Source organism: Salvelinus namaycush, unplaced genomic scaffold (genome assembly GCF_016432855.1).
Source record: "Salvelinus namaycush isolate Seneca unplaced genomic scaffold, SaNama_1.0 Scaffold388, whole genome shotgun sequence".
Lineage (NCBI taxonomy): Eukaryota > Metazoa > Chordata > Actinopteri > Salmoniformes > Salmonidae > Salvelinus > Salvelinus namaycush.
Window position 1 is genome coordinate 44,185 of NW_024060874.1, and position 25,684 is coordinate 69,868.

Below are 25,684 nucleotides of genomic sequence, written 5' to 3' on the forward strand. Positions count from 1 at the left end.
CTGGCCCGCCTCTAACCACTAGGCTACCTGCCGCACCAGGCTGTATTGGATCCTGACAGGCGGGCAAATTGACAGAGGGCAGCGCTGGTATCATATCACTGTGGGTTGTTTGATACCCTAGAAGCTCTCATCCATTGGTGGTCCTTCCAGCTCATGCAGGTATATGCCCAGCCAGTGGTTTTTAGAAATCAATAGCCAAGGGCTATCAGATGAGATACAGCACAAATATTGTCTAGTCATCCACACTGGATACAGTACATCATTTATACAGAAGGAAGTCCTCATACAGTAATTAGTAAATAGGCTAGTAATAAAGTAGGCATACGTCATCAATAAATCATCAATAGACCATGTCATGTTATTTGTTCTCAAATAATGAAAAGTAGCAAACACTTTTTAAAATAATGAAAACACTAAAGCAACAACTTTAAAAAATAAATGAAAACATTTATTAAAAAAAGAAATTGGTTTAAAACGGAGCATTCCTTACCATTTTATTTTGACGCTCTCAAGCAACCAGTCGCCTAATCGACAGTTGTGCGCTCGATGGGTTCCCTCATGGTCTAGTCTTCCAAAAGCACGCTGCCTTATTCACGAACAAAAGGCACCTTGTGTGGGAAAAGTTGATAAACTCCTCCATGTCCGTTAGGCTATTTCTAATATCCCCAAGATGATTCCATAGACGAAGGTAGGCTACAAAAACACGCGAGCAAACTTTGACATTTTAGAAAGAAAAGTTTAGAAATAAAAATTATATCTCAAAACGTCCACACGAAAAATAAAGGGGGGAAAATCCGATCAATAATGAGATTAAATAAACTGGGGAAGATATATGTAACAAACTAAAAAAACGTATTAACGGTTGAATAATAATTATTTTACATCTCTAATCCCAACTAAAGGGCAAGAACTTCAACCGTGACCGAGTGTGCCGATCTTCCTCTAAAAATGGACACTGTAGTCACATGTGGAGAGGTTGGCCCCTCACCCATCGCTGTTTTTACATAGCCGAATTATAGAGGGCCACTCTTTCTCGGTCTCGCTCGCTTTCGCCTCCCTCGCTCCATCTTTCCCTCTCTCAATTCAATTCAGAGGGCTTTATTGGCATGATAAACATATGTTTACATTGCCAAAGCAAGTGAAATAGATACAAGTTAAATAAACAATCAGAAATGACAGTAAACATTACACTCACAGTAAACATGTATTTCTCTATCAACGTAAATGTGCAAAGACCCATTTAAAACAAATTTGATTTCCAAAGAGTCATAAGCAAGTTGAAACTGAAAGATATGCTATCCTAAAAAGTTGACTTGCAAAGGTTGCAGCACTTTTTGGTGGATGAAGATGTGCCGCCACCTGTTGGAATTAATTTTACACGTCTTTAGAATCTCTAGAAATAAAAAAAACGACCGAAGAACTACAAGTCACATAATTTCACTGAAATTCGTCCCTTGATTATGACGACATCGGTCAGAACGTTCACGAAACTGCGTCATATTACGTCAGTGAAGTGCGCACTTATCTCAAGGAAGGTGAACAGAACTCTAGCTACACGCTTGGTATGTAATATATAGCGATTTGACTTGTCTTTTAAACATTGTAAGTAGGATTACTGTGTTTTATTGTTGACATGATCAATCAATGTCTATTTGTAGCAACGCGTTCAAGGAGGAAACGAGGTTAACTTGTCAACTCGATATGATTCACAACAGCGATTAGCTACTATAGCGAGCAAGCTGCTAAATTAACTGACGTACGCAATGGTTACAAAACAAGGAACATTCTCTGCCAAATTCAATAAAATATATATTTTTTATGACTATGAAAGATAGTTTTGGTACTTTTGTGTTCATGACCCTGGTTATTTAATTTAACTTTTCCAAGCTTTGGGATTCTGTAGTTAGCTAATGTTAGCTAACATACTGTGTTATGAAAACCAGAATGATCAGCTTGTAAGCTAGCTATGTTTATCACTCGCCTTTGTATACTGAACAAAAATATAAAAGCAACAATTAAAAGATTTTACTGGGTTACAGTTCTTATAAGGAAATCAGTTAATTTAAATAAATAAATTGGGCCCTGATCTAATGATTTCAAGTTTCTGGGCAGGGGCACAGCTATTGGTGGGCATGGGCCCACCCACTAGGGAGCCAGGCCCAGTCAATCAGAATTAGTTTTTCCATAAAAAAGGGCATTATTACAGACAGAAATACTCCTTAGTTTCTTCAGCTGTTTGGGTGGCTGGTCTCAGACAATCCTGCAGGTGAAGAAGCCGGATGTGGAGGTCCTGGGCCGGCGTGGTTACATGTAGTCGGCGGTTTTGAGGCTGGTTGGACTACTGACAAATTCTGTAAAACGATTTTGGATGCGGCTTATGGTAGAGAAATTAACATTACATTCTCTGGCAACAGATCTTGTGGATATTCCTGCAGTCATGTCAATTGCACGCTCCCTCAACTTGAGACATCTGTGGCATTGTGTTGTGTGACAAAACTGCACATTTTAGAGAGGCCTTTTGTCCCCAGCACAAGATATGCCTGTAATGATCATGCTGTTTAATCATCTTCTTGATATGGAGAACAATGGAGAAATGGAGAACTGCTCACTAACAGGGATGTAACCAAATTTGAGCACCAAATTTGAGAGAAGTAAGCATTTTTGTGCATATGGAACATTTCTGGGATCTTTTTTTAAAGCTCATTAAACATGGGAACAACACTTTACATGTTGTTTATATTTTGTTCCCTATAGAAAACGAGCTAGTGGCCTGACAATGACTGTGATAGCAAAGATTTTTTATAACTAACCCAAGATAGACCAGAAACTGTCGTTTCCAATGGGAGCAAATTAATCATAGTTTTGGAAATGAACTGTATGGAGATCAAATATTTAATTGATGAGAAAATTCCGTCCACTGGGCATCCTCTCATCACCATATTTGGTATTGAGTGGAAACGCCAACTGGATGCTTCATATTTACACATCCTTTAAAATATCTGTCTCATTGTTCTATCTGTGGTGATACCTCTGGTTCACAGTCTGAGATTATTGGCATATATTTGTCTGGAAAATTTCTTCTCACAAGCTCTACAAGCCACAATGTTGAATACAATTATATTTTAACTTACTTTACCGGTTGTCTGTGCGGTTGCTCCTTTTGCAGGTTGGGATGTGAGACAGTATATCCACAGGAAAGTTTAATTACAAACTTTTCAGAGCGCTGGTATTGAGTTAATATTTCTATCAACTGAGGCCTGTGCAGAACCATGTATTCACATGGACGAACTCTGCAAGCAAAGACCTACAGTATAGAGACAGGCAGAGACTGCTTTTTCAATAGAAATCCCAGATCAGATGGCGACGTTCATTAGCTCATACGCAGAAACGTCATCGGCCCGCGCCAAACTGCGGATGTGTAGGCCGTCAAATCAAAGGCACGCCTTCGATTTAAAGTTGTTTTTGAAGAAAATGAAAACGTGTCAGTTTGTCACTTTCACGAGGTTGAAGTAATAACATGTTCAAGTACTGAAGACATTGGCTCCGATGTAGGTTGTGCCTTTTTAGATTGAGAAAGTTAACAACTAAGGAAGAATTGTTCACTTCTCTCGTTGACTTCTCAAACCCCGGCCTGGCCTGCTTGGTCTGTTTCGCAAGTGTTCCCGGAAGTCTTGTGACGTTGCTACAAGTATCCATGCTTCTCCTGCCTGTATTTTCAAGTATCCATGCTTCTCCTGACCCCATTTTCAAGTATCCATGCTTCTCCTGCCTGTATTTTCAAGTATCCATGCTTCTCCTGCCTGTATTTTCAAGTATCCATGCTTCTCCTGACCCCTATTTTCAAATATACATGCTTCTCCTGACCCCTATTTTCAAGTATCCATGCTTCTCCTGCCCGTATTTTCAAGTATCCATGCTTCTCCTGACCCCATTTTCAAGTATCCATGCTTCTCCTGCCCATATTTTCAAGTATCCATGCTTCTCCTGACCCCATTTTCAAGTATCCATGCTTCTCCTGCCCTTATTTTCAAGTATCCATGCTTCTCCTGCCTGTATTTTCAAGTATCCATGCTTCTCCTGCCTGTATTTTCAAGTATCCATGCTTCTCCTGACCCCATTTTCAAGTATCCATGCTTCTCCTGCCTGTATTTTCAAGTATCCATGCTTCTCCTGCCTGTATTTTCAAGTATCCATGCTTCTCCTGCCCCTATTTTCAAGTATCCATGCTTCTCCTGCCCCTATTTTCAAGTATCCATGCTTCTCCTGCCTGTATTTTCATATTGTGCTCATGCTTCAGGTGATAGAAATGTGAACTCACTACCAGCGCTTTGAAAAGTTGACGTAATTATACTTTCCTGTAGAGATATTATATCACATTCCTAAAAAGGAAAGTAAGTTAAAATATATTATGTTTTTGACATTCTGGCTTGCTGAGGTCGTGAGAGGAAACTTTCCTGATCCAAACGCTCATTAATGCCCGACGTAGAAATCAATGCAATTCAACATTTGGTTTTCAAGTTAGTGAGCTAAAGTTAGCTGCTTTTAGCCACACGGTTGTATTTACATAGACAAGCGGTGCTCCCTATTGTATTGGGTTGCACAAAAACAGTCAGTGTGAAGCCAGATATTAAATACAATTCAATCAACTTACTGTGCTGGTGGGCAGGACAGTTGGTCATTATGACGGGGAATTTGAGACAAAATATCTAAAGAAACGTTTCCAAACGTGTATCTGTTGTAGACTGTGTCTGTTGTAGACCCATTTCCTCTCTGCTTACCTCATGCTTCAGGTGATAGAAATTGGACTGTTTTCCGATTGTAATTCCAGAGCTTCATCATGACCATGTTGGTGAGGCTAGCATGCCTGCGCAGTCTCCCTGTGTCCGGGCTGCGTCCTATGTTGACCCGGGGCTCTCCAGCCCTGAGGAGCTCCACCCTGAAGAGCTGCCCGCCCCTCCTCAAGGTCCACCAGGTAACACATCAGGGATGGGCTTTTGACATTGTTGGACTGTTCCAGCACTCACATTTTTACTAAAATTAAACAAGACATTTTTAGAACACAAGGCCTGCACTGGGGAAAACATATGTGCACATTTATCTATATGCCAACAGTTTGTAAAAATGCCTTGTTGATCATAACCAGTACAGACAACACATCCTAATTGCTAAATTGCCTCATATTTAAGCAATAAAAGACAAGTACAATTTGTTAATTTATTGAAACCGTAATATCAACTGGTTAAATTGTATTGTGGAACAACAATATTCAAAAAGGCAGTAATCTCAGAAGTGGCGCTTGCTTGTAGAAGCCTATGGCTGTGCAATGGTATTGTTTTGTTCATTTACCAGACGATATGCTCTTATTTCTCGAGGCCTTATCAGTCAAGACACCTATTTTATAGTAAAAAACATTGTAATATAACAGAATAAAATATAACAGAATAGTGTGACGTCATCTCACATCTGGAACAGTTACACTCAGTGATCATTTGAAACGGGGATCAATTTGGTAAATATATTTTTTTTAAATTCAGGGTTACAAAACACAATTGTTCTTTTCGATATACAGCCGTTCAATGTAGTTTATTCCACCTGCACTTTGGAATTTTCTAAATGGATTAGCAATTCCACATTGAGCACTGCATGGGGGTGAATTACGGCTACGACATCTGTTTGGTGAGTAGGCCTAGGCTTAATGATTCTGATTTTAAAATACGCTCTTTATAAATCTAATGTTTTGGCGTATTTTCAGTGTGAAAGCTGTCTATGTTTACCCCTGGCCTAGGCTATAACCCTGCTATTCAATCCTGTTCATCCTGTTACCTACGCACTGCAGGAGTTTGTTCCAACTAGGCACCACACCTTTTTATTTATTTTATTTAACCTTTATTTAACGAGGCAAGTCAGTTAAGAACAAATTCTTATTTACAATGACTGCCAAACCCGGACACCGCTGGGCCGATTGTGTGCCGCCCTATTGGACCCCCAATCAATTGATCAGTTCAGTGATTCCCTGAATGAAACACAAGGTCTTCCAGGTCAGTGAAAGGCCAGGGGGGGACCAGCAGTTCACAAAGTAGGGTCATCACTAGTTACCACAGCCACAAAGTCATAAACCCCGCCTATTTCTACAATTTGACAACCTAACCCTAACCCATAACCATAACCGCACTGCTAACCTTATGTCTAACCCTATGTCTAACCCTAACGAAGACCAAAAGCACTTATTTTTTATAATGAATTTTTACTATATAGCCAATTTGGACTTTGTGGCTGTGGTAACTAGTGACAACCGCAAAGTAGCCTGAGAGGAAAATAGACTGGACGCAGTTATTACCAACCTGCAGGTCGTTGCTGGAACACATATTTCCCTACTTCAGTCAACCAGTCCACTTTGAGTTTGTGATAAGGATGTTGACATTTATTTAGCTTGTGGATCAATTAAATGTATCGATCAAATGTATTTTTTTATTTAATTTTTAATAAGAAAATAAATAAAAAATATTAACATATCAACAAACAAAAGAGGAATAGTCACATGCAAACAAGCATGCAAACAAACTATTTACATTGCCAGGAATCCTAAACAAACAAATCATATTCATTAATAATACAACACGTTTTAATTGCCTTTTTGTTTTTCATTTTAGTTAAAGTAGTGCCATATTGTTTAAATTCATTTATAAAGTGAAAAAAGTTAGGTTTTGAATTAGTCTATTTGCATTTGTGAATATGAAATTTACCTAGTATTATTAGCAGTTTAATTAAATATACTACATCTTTATCTATGTCAGAATTTCTGAAATAAATCATTATATCAAAACCATTAAATAGTACAACCGGTCCTATTTTTTTTGTAACAAAATTCTGTACGTCAATCCAAAATATTCTACTATAAATACAGGCAAAAAACAAATGCAAAATGGTCTCCTTTTCCATTCCACAGAAATCACATTAGTCAGCTTGAATCTTTCCAAGACATGTTTCACTGGATACATTCTATGTAACATTTTAAATGAAAATGTATTATTTAAAAATGTGTTTATGAAGCCCTTTTTACATCAGATGTCACAAAGTGCTGTACAGAAACTCAGCCTAAAACCCCAAACGACAAGCAATGCAGATGTAGAATCAGTTAGATTAGTTTTTCTAGGCATTTATTTCGCGTGTTTAGAGGGAAACACAGTTGAATGAGTGACACCGAGGGGAAAGGGAATTTAGGGAGAAGAACTGTGGGATGCTTGACTTGGTTTTATTTTTTTTAGTTTTGTCCCGCAAATGTACGTGTACCAATGGAACGCTAGAGTCAAAATAATTTATTTCTTTATCAAATAGTTTTGCAGTATTTAAAGAACAAAATGGATCTCTGGTTAAAGATTTAGTTTGGATGTCTATTCGGGTACACAATTACTCTTCCCCATCCCTAACACACACACACACACACACACACACACACACACACACACACACACACACACACACACACACACACATACACATATACACACATATACACACATACACACATACACACATACACACATGCACACATGCACACATGCACACATGCATACATACATACTTGCTTAAGCCTCATCAGGTACCATCATCCCTGACAGAGAAGTTGAATAAGACACTTTACCAGTCAGAGCTCAAAACTGCGACCAAAACACTTTCATTTGACTTGGCAGTGCGACACTAATTTTCTTTTTTTGGTTGCTACGTTGCCAATTATTATTTATTTATTTTTAATGTTTTGTTCTGGACACAGTGATTTTTGGTTCACAATTAGATTTTTTTTAATCAAGGTTTATTCAAACAGCAATGGGTATGCAAACCAGATATTCAAAAATGTTGGTCCAAAGTGAATCTTCAGTCATCACACGCTGTTCAAGTGCACGTTTCTAAAGGCTTTTGTTAGCAGTCGATGTTACTCTTCAATAACACAAACCCCAAAGCAAATCAAGGGGAGGAAAATAGGTTTATTCAAAGAGGATAAATCATAGATGTTATGCTGAGAAGTAGATGGTCATTCTCCCCTGTCCTCAGTGATTCTCTCCAGTGGTTCTCTCCACAGAACAAAGTGGAGACAGAATGTAGTTTTATAATCCAGCCCTAGCCTGTGGTTGACCAATTAGAATTCCTTGCAATAAAACTAGCCAATGGCCAAATAACAAGGATCCTATTTCAGAAGACATATTCCTCCCATGTCTCTGAACCATTGATCAATAATTACAGATAAAACACTATTTCCCTTAATCGGTATTACTCGATTGACTTCTCGTCCTTTTGACCTCTCGTCTTCTGTCTCTGTGTATTTATCTTCAACATATTCTTGCACTTTTTCCCCAAAAACCGTCCCAATTAAATGTTGACTGCAAAGTACGTCTACCTGGCAGAATGATATCCTGATGACTTGTATCAATTCTGCAGCATTGGTTTTCCAAACTCTGCCATCACATGTAGCCTACATTTGTACAGTACAAAAACACTGCTAGCCAAATACAACAGTCTCAAATCAAAAATGTATTGTTTACGTGCTTGGTAAACAACAGGTGTAGACTAGCAGTGAAATGGTTACTGACGGGTCCTTACCAATAATACAGATAGACATAAAATAGAGAAATAAGTCATAAGATAACAAAGTTAATAATAAACACTAGATTAATTAATTACACTACATGAAGACACACGGTTGGAATTGATTGAGCCATACAGAACAACTCTGTCTGTATGTAGTTGCTATATATCTGAGTTTTCTCTGAGAGGGGAGATGAAGAGAGATCAGGCTCTCTGTAGCTGGTGGCTCCCTGCCCTGGTTTGTTATGCTGCTGATTTACTCCTTGGTTACCTACTTCTCCAGGTTCAAATGTTTTGGCCCCAAAGCGTGATGGTTTCTATAGCTACTTCACACACATTTCCATTCAGTCACAATGTTGGCACAGCCTCAATGAGATCTTGAATCTCTCCTAAGGCGGCAAGTATTTGGATATGTAAGTCGCCTAAGGCGGCAAATATTTGGATATGTCAGTCAGTGTAGCTTGTTTTGGAGGTGTGTGTTTTTCATATTTTCTCTGGTATTGTCTCTGTCACGTGTTGGCACCCTCCAATGCCCCCTTCTTTGCCTCAGGGTCTTTAGCATGTCATGTTTCAGCTGGCATGTCTCAGGGTCTTTAGTATGTCATGTTTCAGCTGGCATGTCTCAGGGTCTTTAGTATGTCATGTTTCAGCTGGCATGTCTCAGGGTCTCTAGTATGTCATGTTTCAGCTGGCATGTCTCAGGGTCTTTAGCATGTCATGTTTCAGCTGGCATGTCTCAGGGTCTTTAGTATGTCATGTTTCAGCTGGCATGTCTCTCAGGGTCTTTAGTATGTCATGTTTCAGCTGGCATGTCTCAGGGTCTTTAGCATGTCATGTTTCAGCTGGCATGTCTCAGGGTCTTTAGTATGTCATGTTTCAGCTGGCATGTCTCAGGGTCTTTAGCATGTCATGTTTCAGCTGGCATGTCTCAGGGTCTTTAGCATGTCATGTTTCAGCTGGCATGTCTCAGGGTCTTTAGCATGTCATGTTTCTCGAATCTTTGACAACTTTTACTCACCACCTGGGGGCGGCCCGTTAGGAAGTCCAGGATCCAGTTGCAGAGGGAGGTGTTAAGTCCCAGGGTCCTTAGTTTAGTCATGAGCATGGAGGGTACAATGGTGTTGAAAGCTCGGCTATAGTCAATGAACAGCACTCTCGCATATGTGTTCCTTTTGTCCAGGTGGGAGAGGTCAGTGTGAAGTGCGATAGAGATTGTGTTAGCTGTGGATTTGTTGGGGTGGTATGCAAATTAAAGTGGGTCCGGGATGATGGTGTTGATGTGAGCCATGACCAGCCTTTCAAAGCATTTCATGGCTACAGATTTGAGTGCTACAGGATGATAGTCATTTAGACAGGTTACCTTGGCATTCTTGGGCACAGGGACTATGGTGGTCTGCTTGAAACATGTTGGTATTACAGACTGGGTCAGGGAGAGGTTGAAAATGTCAGTGAAGACACTTGCTAGCTGGTCAGCGCTTGCTCTGAGTACGAGTCCTGGTAATCTGAATTTTAACCTGTTTAAAGGTCTCACATCAGCTACGTAGAGCATGATCACACAGTCCGGAACAGCTTGTACTCTCATGCATGATTCAGTGTTGCTTGCCTCGAAGCAAGCATAGAAGGTTTTTAGCTTGTCCGGTAGGCTTGCGTCAATGGGCAGCTCGCCGCTGGGTTTCATTTTGTAATCTGTGATAGATTGCTAACTCTGCCACATCCGTCGAGCATCAGAGCAGGCGTAGTAGGATTCGATCTTAGTCCTGTGTTGAAGCTTTGCCTGTTTGATGGCTCGTCGGAGTATGTACTGGAATTTCTTATAAGCATTAGTGTCCCATTCCTAGATAGCAGCCATCGATTACAGCTCTAGCCTGTAATCCATGGCTGCTGTTTGGGATATGTACATACAGTACCTTGCAAAAGTATTTACCCCCCTTGGTGTTTTTCCTATTTTGTGGCACTACAACCTGTAATTTAAATACATTATTATTTGGATTTCATGTAATGGACATACACAAAATAGTCCAAATTGGTGAAGTGAAATGAAAAAAAAAAAAAGCTTGTTTAAATATTTTTTTGAAAAGTGGTGCGTGTGTATGTATTCACCCCCTTTGCTATGAAGCCCCTAAATAAGATCTGGTGCAACCAATTACCTTCAGAAGTCACATAATTAGTTAGATTGCATACAGGTGGACTTTAAGTGTCAGATGATCTGTCACATGATCTCAGTATATATACACCTGTTCTGAAAGGCCCCAGAGTCTGCAACACCACTAAGGTCAGGGACAAAGTTGTGGAGAAGTACAGGGCTGGGCTAGGCTATTAAAAAAAATCCTAAACTTTGAACATCCCACGGAGCACCATTAAATCCATTATTAAAATATGGAAGGAATATGGCACCACAACAAACCTGCCAAGAGAGGGCCGCCCACCAAAACTCACGGACCAGGCAAGGAGGGCATTAATCAGAGAGGCAACAAAGAGACCAAAAATAACCCTGAAGGAACTGCAAAGCTCCACAGCGGAGATTGGAGTATATGTGCATAGGACCACTTTTAAGCCGTACACTCCACAGAGCTGGGCTTTATGGAAGAGTGTCCAGAAAAAAATAACCGCACATGTTTGGTGTTTGCCAAAAGACATGTGGGAGACTATCCAAAAATATGGAAGAAGGTACTCTGGTCAGATGAGACTAAAATTGAGTTTTTTTGGCCATCGAGGAAACACTGTGTCTGGCGCAAACCCAACACCTCTCATCACCCCGAGAACACCATCCCCACAGTGAAGCATGGTGGTGGCAGCATTATGCTGTGGGGATGTTTTTCATCTGCAGGGACTGGGAAGCTTGTCAGAATTGAAGGAATGATGAATGGCGCTAAATACAGAGAAATTCTTGAGGGAAACCTGTTTGTCTTCAAGAGATTTGAGACTGGGACGGGGGAAACATTTTAAATGTCTTGGAATGGCGTAGTCAAAGCCCAGACTTCAATCCATTTGAGAATCTGTGGTATGACTTAAAGATTGCTGTACATCAGCGGAACTCATCCATCTTGAAGGAGCTGGAGCAGTTTTGCCTTGAAGAATGGGCAAAAATCCCTGTGGCTAGATGTGCCAGGCTTATAGAGACATACCCCAAGAGACTTGGAGCTGTATTTGCTGCAAAAGGTGTCTCTATAAACTATTGACAAATTGTAGACCTCCACAAGTCTGGTTCATCCTTGGGAGCAATTTCCAAACTCCTGAAGGTATCACGTTCATCTGTACAAACAATAGTACGCAAGTATAAACACCATGGGACCACACAGCCGTCATACCGCTCAGGAAGGAGACGCGTTCTGTCTCCTAGAGATGAACGTACTTTGGTGCGAAAAGTGCAAATCAGTCCCAGAACAACAGCAATGGACCTTGTGAAGATGCTGGAGGAAACGGGTACAAAAGTATCTGTTTTCACAGTAAAACAAGTCCTATATCGACATAACCTTAAATGCCGCTCAGCAAGGAAGAAGCCACTACTCCAAAACCGGCATAAAAAAGCCAGACTACGGTTTGCAGCTGCACATGGGGACAAAGGTTGTACTTTTTGGAGAAATGTGGTCTGGTCTGATGAAACAATAATGGAACTGTTTGGAATGACCATCGTTATGTTGGGAGGAAAAAGGGGGATGCTTGCAAGCCGAAGAACATCATCCCAACCGTGAAGCATGGGGGTGGCAGCATCATGTTGTGGGGGTGCTTTGCTGTAGGAGGGTCTGGTGCATTTCACAAAATAGATGGCATCTTGAAGGGAAATTATGTGGATATATTGAAGCAACATCTCAAGACATCAGTCAGGAAGTTAAAGCTTGGTCGCAAATGGGTCCTATATAAACTTTGTGGGCAGAACTGAAAAGGTGTGTGTGAGCAAGGAGGCCTACAAACCTGACTCAGTTACACCAGCTCTGTCAGGAGGAATGGGCAAAAACTCACCCAACTTATTGTGGGAAGCTTGTGGAAGGCTACCTGAAACATTTTACCCAAGTTAACCAATTTAAAGGCAATGCTATCAAATACTAATTGAGTGTATGTAAACTTCTGACCCACTGGGAATGTGATGAAAGAAATAAAAGCTGAAATAAATCATTCTCTACTATTATTCTGACATTTCACATTCTTAAAATAAAGTGATGATCCTAACTGACCTAAGACAGGGAATTTTTACTAGGATTAAATGTCAGGAATTGTGAAAAACTGAGTTTAAATGTATTTGGCGAAGGTGTATGTAAACTTCCGACTTCAACTGTATTAATGAAGCCGGTGACTGATGTGGAAATCTGATGTCCAGAAGCTCTTTTCGGTCATAGGAAACGCTGTATAAAAAAAGTTTCAATCAAAGCCCCCAAAAAATACACAAAATGGAAGAATCGGTCAAGAGCCTGTAATTCGATCAAGAGCCTGTAAACTGTAAGCCACTATCCATTGCAGCGCTGTTTTCTTGCTAGGCTCGCAATTGAACTAAAGGGCAACTACATCTGCCAAATATATATATATATATATATAGTTCCCAGACCTCCAAAAGTGGTCTCCTGATGTGTTTTAAGCATTGTTGACTTAGAACATCCATTGTTTTTAGTTTTTCTCTAAAAAGTGGGATTTGAGAGTGAAAACCTGAAAAAACTAGGAAACCTTGAAAAACTAAACTGGTGGAACTAAATTTACCCAAAAAATAAAACTGATTTTATAGGGCCCTACATCTGTAGACTGACTGTTCAAAATTGCTAACAATAACACCCTTTTCGAGATGGTTCTAAACAGTCAATGTAAACATGATATTTCCAAGTTGAAATGTAATTGTTTGTGTGTGTGGATAGGCTACTTGCTCAGCCTGCAAATTAAAGATGTGCACATCATCTGCTTTCTGTGCCGGTATTCTTTTAATTCAGGACAGTAGTTTTCCGTTGGTACTGGCGCGGTGTGCCACTGGCAAATTTACCTGAATGCCAAGCCCTGCAAGGTCATGCTAATTAAAGTTGGCTAGTCATTATTAACCTGGTTCTGTATGGAATGCAGGCACATTATGGGACACAGGTAATGACTAGAGCCGTGCCAGTACAGATGATGCTGATGATGATAAATGGATCAGTTTTAGACAATAGTGAATGCATTACGGGGGGGGGGTTCTACTAAGCTAACATATGGCGTTGTTTTAACATGGTCATACCATGGATCATTTAGTTATTTACATTGAGTTTTAGGACCCTTAAGATATGAAAAAAAGATATATAATATATATTTTATTATTATATATTTTTTTGTCATTTAATTATTTTCAATGTATTTATTATGGTAATAAGATTTCTGCAGGGCTACGGACATCGACTTGTTTTTCTTTGAAAGACCCTACCTGTGGACAATTTGTATGTCTTCAATTGTAGGTCAACATGCCGTAATAATAACTGCTTATGTGTTATATTTAAGCTTTATTTTCCTCTTTCATCAGGGCTATTCCACCAAATCCAGATTTGGTTTCCGTCGTGGGAAAACGGCCAAGGACCAGCTCCAACAGGCCGCGTTCGAGCCAGCGACTGATACTGCCATCAGAAGTGAATATATTGACTTACTAAACCACTTTTAAATAAATGTCAGCTCGCAACACAAACGTCTGCTTGCTAGGGGGGGGCAGGAGAATGATGGACCTGTCATGTAAACATAGCTGAAGGAAACACAGGCCCATCTCACACCCCTCACAGTTACATCAGGAAGTCAGTACCTTGTGCCGGTCAGCAGCAGGTTTTACCTGCTGTATGTGTGCTATTTATTCCCTCACAGTGGATTCCATGGGCAGGATGTTCCTGGCTGGAGGGGCTGCTGTAGGCCTGGGAGCTCTGTGCTACTACGGACTAGGCATGTCCAATGAGATCGGTGCCATCGAGAGGGCTGTGTAAGTGCTGATGCTTCCATTGGTAGTGTGTGTTGTACTGGTATTATCCCATGGTAGTGTGTGTGTGTTGTACTGGTATTATCCCATGGTAGTGTGTGTGTGTGTTGTACTGGTATTATCCCATGGTAGTGTGTGTGTGTTGTACTGGTATTATCCCATGGTAGTGTGTGTGTGTTGTACTGGTATTATCCCATGGTAGTGTGTGTGTGTGTTGTACTGGTATTATAACATGGTAGTGTGTGTTGTACTGGTATTATCACATGGTAGTGTGTGTGTGTTGTACTGGTATTATCACATGGTAGTGTGTGTGTGTGTTGTACTGGTATTATCACATGGTAGTGTGTGTGTGTGTTGTACTGGTATTATCACATGGTAGTGTGTGTGTGTTGTACTGGTATTATAACATGGTAGTGTGTGTGTGTGTTGTACTGGTATTATCACATGGTAGTGTGTGTGTGTTGTACTGGTATTATCCCATGGTAGTGTGTGTGTGTGTTGTACTGGTATTATCCCATGGTAGTGTGTGTGTGTGTTGTACTGGTATTATCACATGGTAGTGTGTGTGTGTGTTGTACTGGTATTATCACATGGTAGTGTGTGTGTGTTGTACTGGTATTATCACATGGTAGTGTGTGTGTGTGTTGTACTGGTATTATCCCATGGTAGTGTGTGTGTGTTGTACTGGTATTATCACATGGTAGTGTGTGTGTGTTGTACTGGTATTATAACATGGTAGTGTGTGTGTGTGTTGTACTGGTATTATCACATGGTAGTGTGTGTGTGTTGTACTGGTATTATCCCATGGTAGTGTGTGTGTGTGTTGTACTGGTATTATCCCATGGTAGTGTGTGTGTGTGTTGTACTGGTATTATCACATGGTAGTGTGTGTGTTGTACTGGTATTATCACATGGTAGTGTGTGTGTGTGTTGTACTGGTATCAAGTACATATGTCATTGTTATTACTGCAGCTATTTCTGTGTAGTTCCATAGGTTTCACCACAACTCAAACGAAAGTGTTACTTTATCTGTGTCGAAAATGGCACCCTATTCCCTACAGAGTGCACTCACTCAGAGCACTTATGATTCCTGGTTGAGTATAGTGCCCTATGTTGGGAACAGGGTGCATATTGTGCAGGTATATCAACTAGAGGTCAACCGATTATGATTTTTCAACACCGATACCGATTATTGGAGGACCCAAAACAGCCGATACCGATTAATCAGCAGATTTTTTAAATAAAATCTATATAGTCTCAAATAAATAATGAAACATGTTCAATTTGGTTTAAATAATGCAAAAACAAAGTGTTGGAGAAGAAAGTAAAAGTGCAATATGTGCCATGTAAGAAAGCTAACGTTTAAGTTCCTTGCTCAGAACATGAGAACATAGGAAAGCTGGTGGCTCCTTTTAACATGAGTCTTCAATATTCCCAGGTAAGAAGTTTTAGGTTGTAGTTATTATAGGAATTATAGGACTATTTCTCTCTCTACCATTTGTATTTCATATACCTTTGACTATTGGATGTTCTAATAGGTACTTTAGTATTGCCAGCCTAATCTCGGGAGTTGATAGGCTTGAAGTCATAAACAGCGCAATGCTTGAAGCACAGCGAAGAGCTGCTGGCAAACGCAGTAAAGTGCTGTTTGAATGAACGCTTACGAGCCTGCTGCTGTCTACCACCGCTCAGTCAGACTGCTCTATCAAATATCAAATCATAGACTTAATTAGAATATAATAAACACACAGAAATACGAGCCTTAGGTCATTAATATGGTCGAATCCGGAAACTATAGTTTTGAAAACAAAATGTTTATTCTTTCAGTGAAATACGGAACCGTTCCGTATTTTATCTAACGGGTGGCATCCATAAGTCTAAATATTGCTGTTAGATTGCACAACCTTCAATGTTATGTCATAATTCCGTGGAAATTCTGGCAAATTAGTTCGCAACGAGCCAGTCGGCCCAAACTGCTGCATATACTCTGACCCTGCGTGCAGTAATCGCAAGAGAAGTGACACAATTTCCCTAGTTTAATATTGCCTGCTAACCTGAATTTCTTTTAACTAAATATGCAGGTTTAAAAAAATATATACTTCTGTGTATTGATTTTCAGAAAGGCATTGATGTTTATAGTTAGGTACGATTGTGCTTTTTTCGCTTATGTGCTTTTGTTAAATCATCCCCCTTTGGCGAAGTTGGCTGTCTTTGTTAGGAGGAAATAGTCTTCACACAGTTCGCAACGAGCTAGGACGGCCCAAACTGCTGCATATAGCCTGACTCTGTTGCACAGAACGCAAGAGAAGTGACACAATTTCCCTAGTTAAAAGAGATTCATTTTAGCAGGCAATATTAACTACATATGCAGGTTTAAAAATATATACTTGTGTATTGATTTTAAGAAAGGCTTTGATGTTTATGGTTAGGTACACGTTGGTGCAACGACAGTCCTTTTTTCGCGAATGCGCACCGCATCGATTATATGCAACGCAGGACACGCTAGATAAACTAGTAATATCATCAACCATGTGTAGTTAACTAGTGATTATGTGAAGATTGATTGTTTTTTATAAGATGCGTTTAATGCTAGCCAGCAACTTACCTTGGCTCCTTGCTGCACTCGCGTAACAGGTAGTCAGCCTGCCACGCAGTCTCCTCGGAGTGCAATGTAATCGGCCATGATCGGTGTCCAAAAATGCAAGATACCGATTGTTATGAAAACTTGAAATTGGCCCTAGTTAATCGGCCATTCCGATTAATCGGTCGACCTCTAATATCAACACGTGTTGTCCTCTGTAAATGTTTATTTTCCCTGTGTCTCCTCCAGTATCTGGCCCCAGTACGTGAAGGACAGGATCCACTCGACCTACATGTACTTTGCAGGCAGTGTGGGGATGACAGCTCTGTCAGCTGTAGCCGTCAGCAGGACCCCGGCCCTCATGGGTGTCATGATGAGAGGATCCTGGCTGGTAATTCACATTGTATTATTTCACCTGGATTTAACCAGTCAAGACAGCTTGTATTATTTCACCTGGATTTAACCAGTCAAGACAGCTTGTATTATTTCACCTGGATTTAACCAGTCAAGGCAGCTTGTATTATTTCACCTGGATTTAACCAGTCAAGACAGCTTGTATTATTTCAGCACCGCAGATATTGAGATGAGAGAGATGCAAGACTTCACTCTCACACAGTTACACAAAGATCTGCCATTTGCATAGATTTAGCTTTACGCTGTTACAGCAGGGTAGCCAAGGGACCAAAACAGCAGAGAAGCTGTTACAGCGGGGTAGCCAAGGGACCAAAACAGCAGAGAAGCTGTTACAGCAGGGTAGCCAAGGGACCAAAACAGCAGAGAAGCTGTTACAGCGGGGTAGCCAAGGGACCAAAACAGCAGAGAAGCTGTTACAGCGGGGTAGCCAAGGGACCAAAACAGCAGAGAAGCTGTTACAGCAGGGTAGCCACGGGACCAAAACAGCAGAGAAGCTGTTACAGCAGGGTAGCCAAGGGATCAAAACAGCAGAGAAGCTGTTACAGCGGGGTAGCCAAGGGACCAAAACAGCAGAGAAGCTGTTTAGCGGGGTAGCCACGGGACCAAAACAGCAGAGAAGCTGTTACAGCGGGGTAGCCAAGGGATCAAAACAGCAGAGAAGCTGTTACAGCGGGGTAGCCAAGGGACCAAAACAGCAGAGAAGCTGTTACAGCGGGGTAGCCAAGGGACCAAAACAGCAGAGAAGTTGAGCCTCACGCTTCAACGCTTTTAGTTGTTGTGGAAATTGACCCACTATGCTGTTTACTTTCTGCATCTACGTCATATCGCTGAGTTTACCTTCAAGGAAATATTAGTATTTATGATGACTATTGCCACTGGGCCAGTGACTAATGACTACAAATATATCTGCATCCACAGAATGTTATTAACCCTTAAAAAGGAAAGTAGTGGTTTGAGGGCCCACCTAACCTCATTGTGTTGATACATCTGGTGCTGGTTTTCAAACCATTGTGTATGATTTCCAGACACTTTTCAATAGCCACTGTGGGTATTTTTGTTGTTGTTGAAATAATATAGACATTTGTCATTTTTTTCACCAGGCTATTGGCGCTACCTTTGCAGCCATGATTGGAGCAGGCATGCTGGTCAGATCTATCTCTTATGACCAGAGCCCAGGAGCCAAACATCTAGCCTGGATGCTACATGCAGGTGTTGGACTGCTTTACCTTCTCACTGTATCAAGCATTTGTCAATTGAAACGTCCCACTTGCTTATTCTCACCACTAGAGGGCAGTACTATCAAGGTTCAGAATACCCTGACTATGCAGCAGCAGTCGACTTGAATGGAACAGGGTTTTCTAGTACTTACTGACACTGGTGCTGTGCCTGTGAGAATATTCTGAGAAGACTGTTAAATACCAGATCTGTTTTCTTTAAATAGAACATCTTGTGATATATATATATATATATATAACCTCTTTATTTGGACCTCAGATGATAAATAGGCGTGTAGCTAAAATCTGGTGCTTTTTCATGTTTGATGTACGTACATGGTCCCTTTTTTAAACTAACCTAATAAATCAATCCATTTGTCCCTGTGTTTCCAGGTGTGATGGGAGCGATCATAGCCCCCATGACTCTGCTAGGTGGGCCCCTGATGATGAGGGCAGCCTGGTACACAGCGGGCATTGTGGGGGGTCTGTCCACCGTGGCCATGTGTGCCCCCAGTGAGAAGTTCCTCAACATGGGAGGACCCCTAGCGGTGGGCTTCGGAGTCGTCTTTGCCTCCTCCATTGGTTAGTATCTTTAGATCAATATCCCTGGCTGTGGGTTTCACTGGTCTCCACCACCTCCATCGGTTAGTATCTTTAGATCAATAACCCTGGCTGTGGGTTTCACTGGTCTCCACCTCCTCCATCAGTTAGTATCCTTAGATCAATAACCCTGGCTGTGGGTTTCACTGGTCTCCACCACCTCCATCAGTTAGTATCTTTAGATCAATAACCCTGGCTGTGGGTTTCACTGGTCTCCACCACCTCCATCAGTTAGTATCTTTAGATCAATAACCCTGGCTGTGGGTTTCACTGGTCTCCACCACCTCCATCAGTTAGTATCTTTAGATCAATAACCCTGGCTGTGGGTTTCACTGGTCTCCACCACCTCCATCAGTTAGTGTCTTTAGATCAATAACCCTGGCTGTGGGTTTCACTGGTCTCCACCACCTCCATCAGTTAGTATCTTTAGATCAATATCCCTGGCTGTGGGTTTCACTGGTCTCCACCTCCTCTATCAGTTAGTGTCTTTAGATCAATAACCCTGGCTGTGGGTTTCACTGGTCTCCACCTCCTCTATCAGTTAGTATCTTTAGATCAATAACCCTGGCTGTGGGTTTCACTGGTCTCCACCACCTCCATCAGTTAGTATCTTTAGATCAATAACCCTGGCTATGGGTTTCACTGGTCTCCACCACCTCCATCGGTTAGTGTCTTTAGATCAATATCCCTGGCTGTGGGTTTCACTGGTCTCCACCACCTCCATCGGTTAGTATCTTTAGATCAATATCCCTGGCTGTGGGTTTCACTGGTCTCCACCACCTCCATCAGTTAGTATCTTTAGATCAATAACCCTGGCTATGGGTTTCACTGGTCTCCACCACCTCCATCAGTTAGTATCTTTAGATCAATAACCCTGGCTGTGGGTTTCACTGGTCTCCACCACCTCCATCAGTTAGTATCTTTAGATCAATATCCCTGGCTGTGGGTTTCACTGGTCTCCACCACCTCCATCAGTTAGTATCTTTAGATCAATAACCCTGGCTGTGGGTTTCACTGGTCTCCACCACCTCCATCAGTTAGTATCTTTAGATCAATAACCCTGGCTGTGGGTTTCACTGGTCTCCACCACCACCATCGGTTAGTAGGCATTTTATTATGGTCCACTCCACAAAGGAACATAAAATGCAGGGATGTAAACATCATACTTTTAGAGGACAACTAAATGGTTATTGCCTTTTTTAAAAGTGTTTATCAATGATAAACAACATGGTGGACAGACATCAATGAAGTCTATTGAACGGTAACCTTTTGTTCCATCAAACCCAGTGAATTGTTAGTGGAGTATTCAGAGTTCAGGAGTTTCTTCTTTTTCAAACAGCATTATTTAGGTTCTGGCTCTCTGCTGACAAACACCCTTGACACATCATTTCCCCTCAGTTATTAATTGAGCTTGAGGACATGGTGTTAATACAATGTCCTCTCCACTCTCTCTGTCCCCAGGCTCAATGTTCCTGCCCCCTACCTCAGCGATGGGAGCAGGCCTGTACTCCATCGCTATCTACGGAGGTCTGGTCCTCTTCAGCCTGTTCCTGCTCTACGACACCCAGAAGGTCATCAAGAGGGCGGAGACGTACCCCATGTACGGGATGCAGAAATACGACCCCATCAACTCGTAAGTGACGTCTGCAGAGTAATCTTTACTGTCTGATTTCTGTACCTTACTGTTCAAACAGATAGTCAACTAGTCCAGTTCTGTACCTTACTGTTTAAACAGATAGTCAACTAGTCCAGTTCTGTACCTTACTGTTTAAACAGATAGTCAACTAGTCCAGTTCTGTACCTTACTGTTTAAACAGATAGTCAACTAGTCCAGTTCTGTACCTTACTGTTTAAACAGATAGTCAACTAGTCCAGTTCTGTACCTTACTGTTTAAACAGACCGTCAACTAGTCCAGTTCTGTACCTTACTGTTTAAACAGATAGTCAACTAGTCCATTTATCCTGTTTATTTTTTATTTCTTTGTCCTGCTTTGATATATACTGAACAAAAATATAAACGCAACATGTAAAGTGTTGGTCCCATGTTTCATGAGCTGAACTAGAAGAGCCCCAACATCTTCCATACGTACAAAAATCTAATTACTCTAAAATGTTGTGCACAAGTTTGTTTTACATCCCTGTTAGTGAGCATTTCTCCTTTGCCAAGATAATCCATCCACCTGAGAGGTGTGGCATATCAAGAAGCTGATTAAACAGCTTGATCATTACACAGGTGCACCTTGTGCTGAGGATAATAAAAGGCCACTCTAAAATGTGGAGTTTTGTCACACAACACAATGCCACAGAGGTCTCAAGTTTTGAGGGAGTGTGCAATTGGCATAGTGACTGCAGGAATGCCCATCTGAGCTGTTGCCAGATAATTGAATGATAATTTCTCTACCATAAGCCACCTTCAATGTCGTTGGCAGTACGTCAGCATTGTTTCAGCATGATAATGCACAGCCCCATGTCACAAGGATCTGTACACAATTCCTGGAAGCTGAAAATGTCAGTTCTTCCATGGCCTGCATACTCACTAGACATGTCAACCATTGAGCATGTTTGGGATGCTCTGGATCAACGTGTACGACAGCTTGTTCCAGTTCCCGCCAATTTCCAGCAACTTCGCACAGCTATTGAAGAGGAATGGGACAATCTTCCACAGGCCACAATCAACAGCCTGATCAATTCTATGTGAAGGAGGTGTCACGCTGCATGAGGCAAATAGTGGTCACACCAGATAATGACTGGTTTTCTGATCCACACCCCTACCTTTTTTTAAGGTGTCTGTGACCAACAGATGCATATCTGTATTCCCAGTCATGTGAAATCCATAGATTAGGGCCTAATGAATTTATTTCAATTGACTGATTTTCCTTATATGAACTGTAACTCAGTAAAGTCTTTGAAATTGTTCCATGTCGCGTTTTATATTTTTGTTCAGTGTAGAATACCATTATGATGCAGTATAATACTATCAATACCATTATGATGCAGTATAATACTATTCATACCATTATGATGCTGTATAATACTGTCAATACCATTATGATGCTGTATAATACTGTCAATACCATTATGATGCTGTATAATACTGTCAATACCATTATGATGCTGTATAATACTGTCAATACCATTATGATGCTGTATAATACTGTCAATACCATTATGATGCTGTATAATACTGTCAATACCATTATGATGCTGTATAATACTATCAATACCATAATGATGCAGTATAATACTATCAATACCATTATGATGCAGTATAATACTATCAATACCATAATGATGCAGTATAATACTATCAATACCATAATGATGCAGTATAATACTGTCAATACCATTATGATGCAGTATAACACTCAATACCATTATGATGCAGTATAATACTGTCAATACCATCATGATGCAGTATAATACTGTCAATACCGTCATGATGCAGTATAATACTGTCAATACCGTCATGATGCAGTATAATACTGTCAATACCGTCATGATGCAGTATAATACTGTCAATACCGTCATGATGCAGTATAATACTCTCGATACCGTCATGATGCTGTATAATACTGTCGATACCGTCATGATGCTGTATAATACTGTCGATACCGTCATGATGCAGTATAATACTGGCGATACCGTCATGATGCAGTATAATACTGGCGATACCGTCATGATGCAGTATAATACTGTCAATACCGTCATGATGCAGTATAATACTGTCAATACCGTCATGATGCAGTATAATACTGTCAATACCGTCATGATGCAGTATAATACTGTCAATACCGTCATGATGCAGTATAATACTGTCAATACCGTCATGATGCAGTATAATACTGTCAATACCGTCATGATGCAGTATAATACTGGCAATACCGTCATGATGCAGTATAATACTGGCAATACCGTCATGATGCAGTATAATACTCGCAATACCGTCATGATGCAGTATAATACTCGCAATACCGTCATGATGCTGTATAATACTCTCAATACCGTCATGATGCTGTATAATACTCTCAATACCGTCATGATGCTGTATAATACTCTCAATACCGTCATGATGCTGTATAATACTCTCAATACCGTCATGATGCTGTATAATACTCTCAATACCGTCATGATGCTGTATAATACTGGCAATACCGTCATGATGCAGTATAATACTGGCAATACCGTCATGATGCAGTATAATACTGGCAATACCGTCATGATGCAGTATAATACTGGCAATACCGTCATGATGCAGTATAATACTCTCAATACCGTCATGATGCTGTATAATACTCTCAATACCGTCATGATGCAGTATAATACTGTCAATACCGTCATGATGCAGTATAATACTGTCAATACCGTCATGATGCAGTATAATACTGGCAATACCGTCATGATGCAGTATAATACTCTCAATACCGTCATGATGCTGTATAATACTCTCGATACCGTCATGATGCTGTATAATACTCTCGATACCGTCATGATGCTGTATAATACTCTCCTAATGTACTAAATACATTATGAAACAGTATATTATTCTAAATACCATTGATACAGTATAAATCTGGCTTACTATACTCCTACTATACAGTATTATCCTACTATTTACCATTCTGATTCAGTATGATTTTATACTAAATACTATTGATACAGTATAATTCTGGCCTACTATACAGTAGAATACTGGCCTAGTGGTGTTTATCCTGTCTTGTATAGTGATATATGAAACTGACGGTTGGTGCTCTGTGGTGTTTATCCTGTCTTGTATAGTGATATATGAAACTGGCGGTTGGTGCTCTGTGGTGTTTATCCTGTCTTGTATAGTGATATATGAAACTGACGGTTGGTGCTCTGTGGTGTTTATCCTGTCTTGTATAGTGATATATGAAACTGACGGTTGGTGCTCTGTGGTGTTTATCCTGTCTTGTATAGTGATATATGAAACTGACGGTTGGTGCTCTGTGGTGTTTATCCTGTCTTGTATAGTGATATATGAAACTGACGATTGGTGCTCTGTGGTGTTTATCCTGTCTTGTATAGTGATATATGAAACTGACGATTGGTGCTCTGTGGTGTTTATCCTGTCTTGTATAGTGATATATGAAACTGACGATTGGTGCTCTGTGGTGTTTATCCTGTCTTGTATAGTGATATATGAAACTGACGATTGGTGCTCTGTGGTGTTTATCCTGTCTTGTATAGTGATATATGAAACTGACGGTTGGTGCTCTGTGGTGTTTATCCTGTCTTGTATAGTGATATATGAAACTGACGATTGGTGCTCTGTGGTGTTTATCCTGTCTTGTATAGTGATATATGAAACTGACGATTGGTGCTCTGTGGTGTTTATCCTGTCTTGTATAGTGATATATGAAACTGACGGTTGGTGCTCTGTGGTGTTTATCCTGTCTTGTAGGTGCATGGGGATCTACATGGACACGCTGAACATCTTCATGAGGATGGTGATGATTCTGTCCGGCGGCGGAAACAGAAAGAAATAAAGACGTTCCAGTCTGACTTCCACGTTAAACCTTCAAACTTCCACAGAGTTGAACAACAACGATGTCTTCTACAATTAGCACCATACACCAGATGTTACATACTTTTAGTTTGAAAACCTATTTTCAACTCACACAATAATAAATCTGTTGCTTTTGTGTGAAGAAGAGGATTGCAATTTCCTAGAACATATTGCCACTCATCCTTGTAAAGGAGACAACTTGCTCTGTTCTATATTCAGAATGTTAAAAATATGCTTTTGTCTTGATTCTGAGGGAGGCATATTTAGAAGTCAGGATTGTTCATGGGGATATCTGTCAACATCACAGGTTGCCCCTCAGTCTCCTTCTCTAATTATTCCTTTATATTTTATATATATTTATTTTCACTTGAGGGGCGTGTTCCCATTCCTGACAAGCAAGACAAAGATGGGCAAACATCAGATATATCATCCCTCAACCTTGTACTTCTTCTAGCCTCCACACATACAATACGTGTGACTATGTACTTAACTCCTTGACAGAGACTGAACTTGGATGTGTTGTATCGGGCTGATCCTTGGATGGGTTGGGCTTTGACATGTTGTTTCTGTTAGAATGAAAGTGATTGAAAGTGATCTACGCTGTTCTGGTATCATTCAATAAAGTGAAAGAGAATACAGTTTGTGTATTTATGTTGAGTTATTTCATGAAAACAAAATGGACATTTTTGAAGCATATTGATCAGTGTTATTCTCTGAATAATTTGTGTGATACTGTCGAGGCTCGTCTTGACTGTTTTCAGTAACATCTTGGTCAGGAGAATCTCCACTAAGTAACAGGATGAGGAAAATAATCACGGTCACCTTTATTCACCATTTAAATGTACCAGGAGGAAAGACTA

At 40.6% G+C, this 25,684-nt stretch overlaps 1 protein-coding gene across 1 annotated transcript; it reads left to right on the plus strand.

Annotated features, from left to right (window-relative positions):
• The first annotated feature begins 1,470 nt into the window (after nt 1-1,470).
• On the plus strand, nt 1,471-25,462 carry LOC120040872 (growth hormone-inducible transmembrane protein-like). The gene is made up of 9 exons (XM_038985863.1): nt 1,471-1,562; nt 4,829-4,972; nt 14,051-14,153; nt 14,380-14,491; nt 17,319-17,460; nt 18,584-18,692; nt 19,091-19,279; nt 20,759-20,930; nt 24,720-25,462. Exons 2-9 carry the CDS (start codon nt 4,838-4,840, stop codon nt 24,802-24,804), a joined length of 1,047 nt encoding a protein of 348 aa, XP_038841791.1. The 5' UTR covers nt 1,471-1,562; nt 4,829-4,837; the 3' UTR covers nt 24,805-25,462.
• The last annotated feature ends 222 nt before the right edge of the window (nt 25,463-25,684 follow it).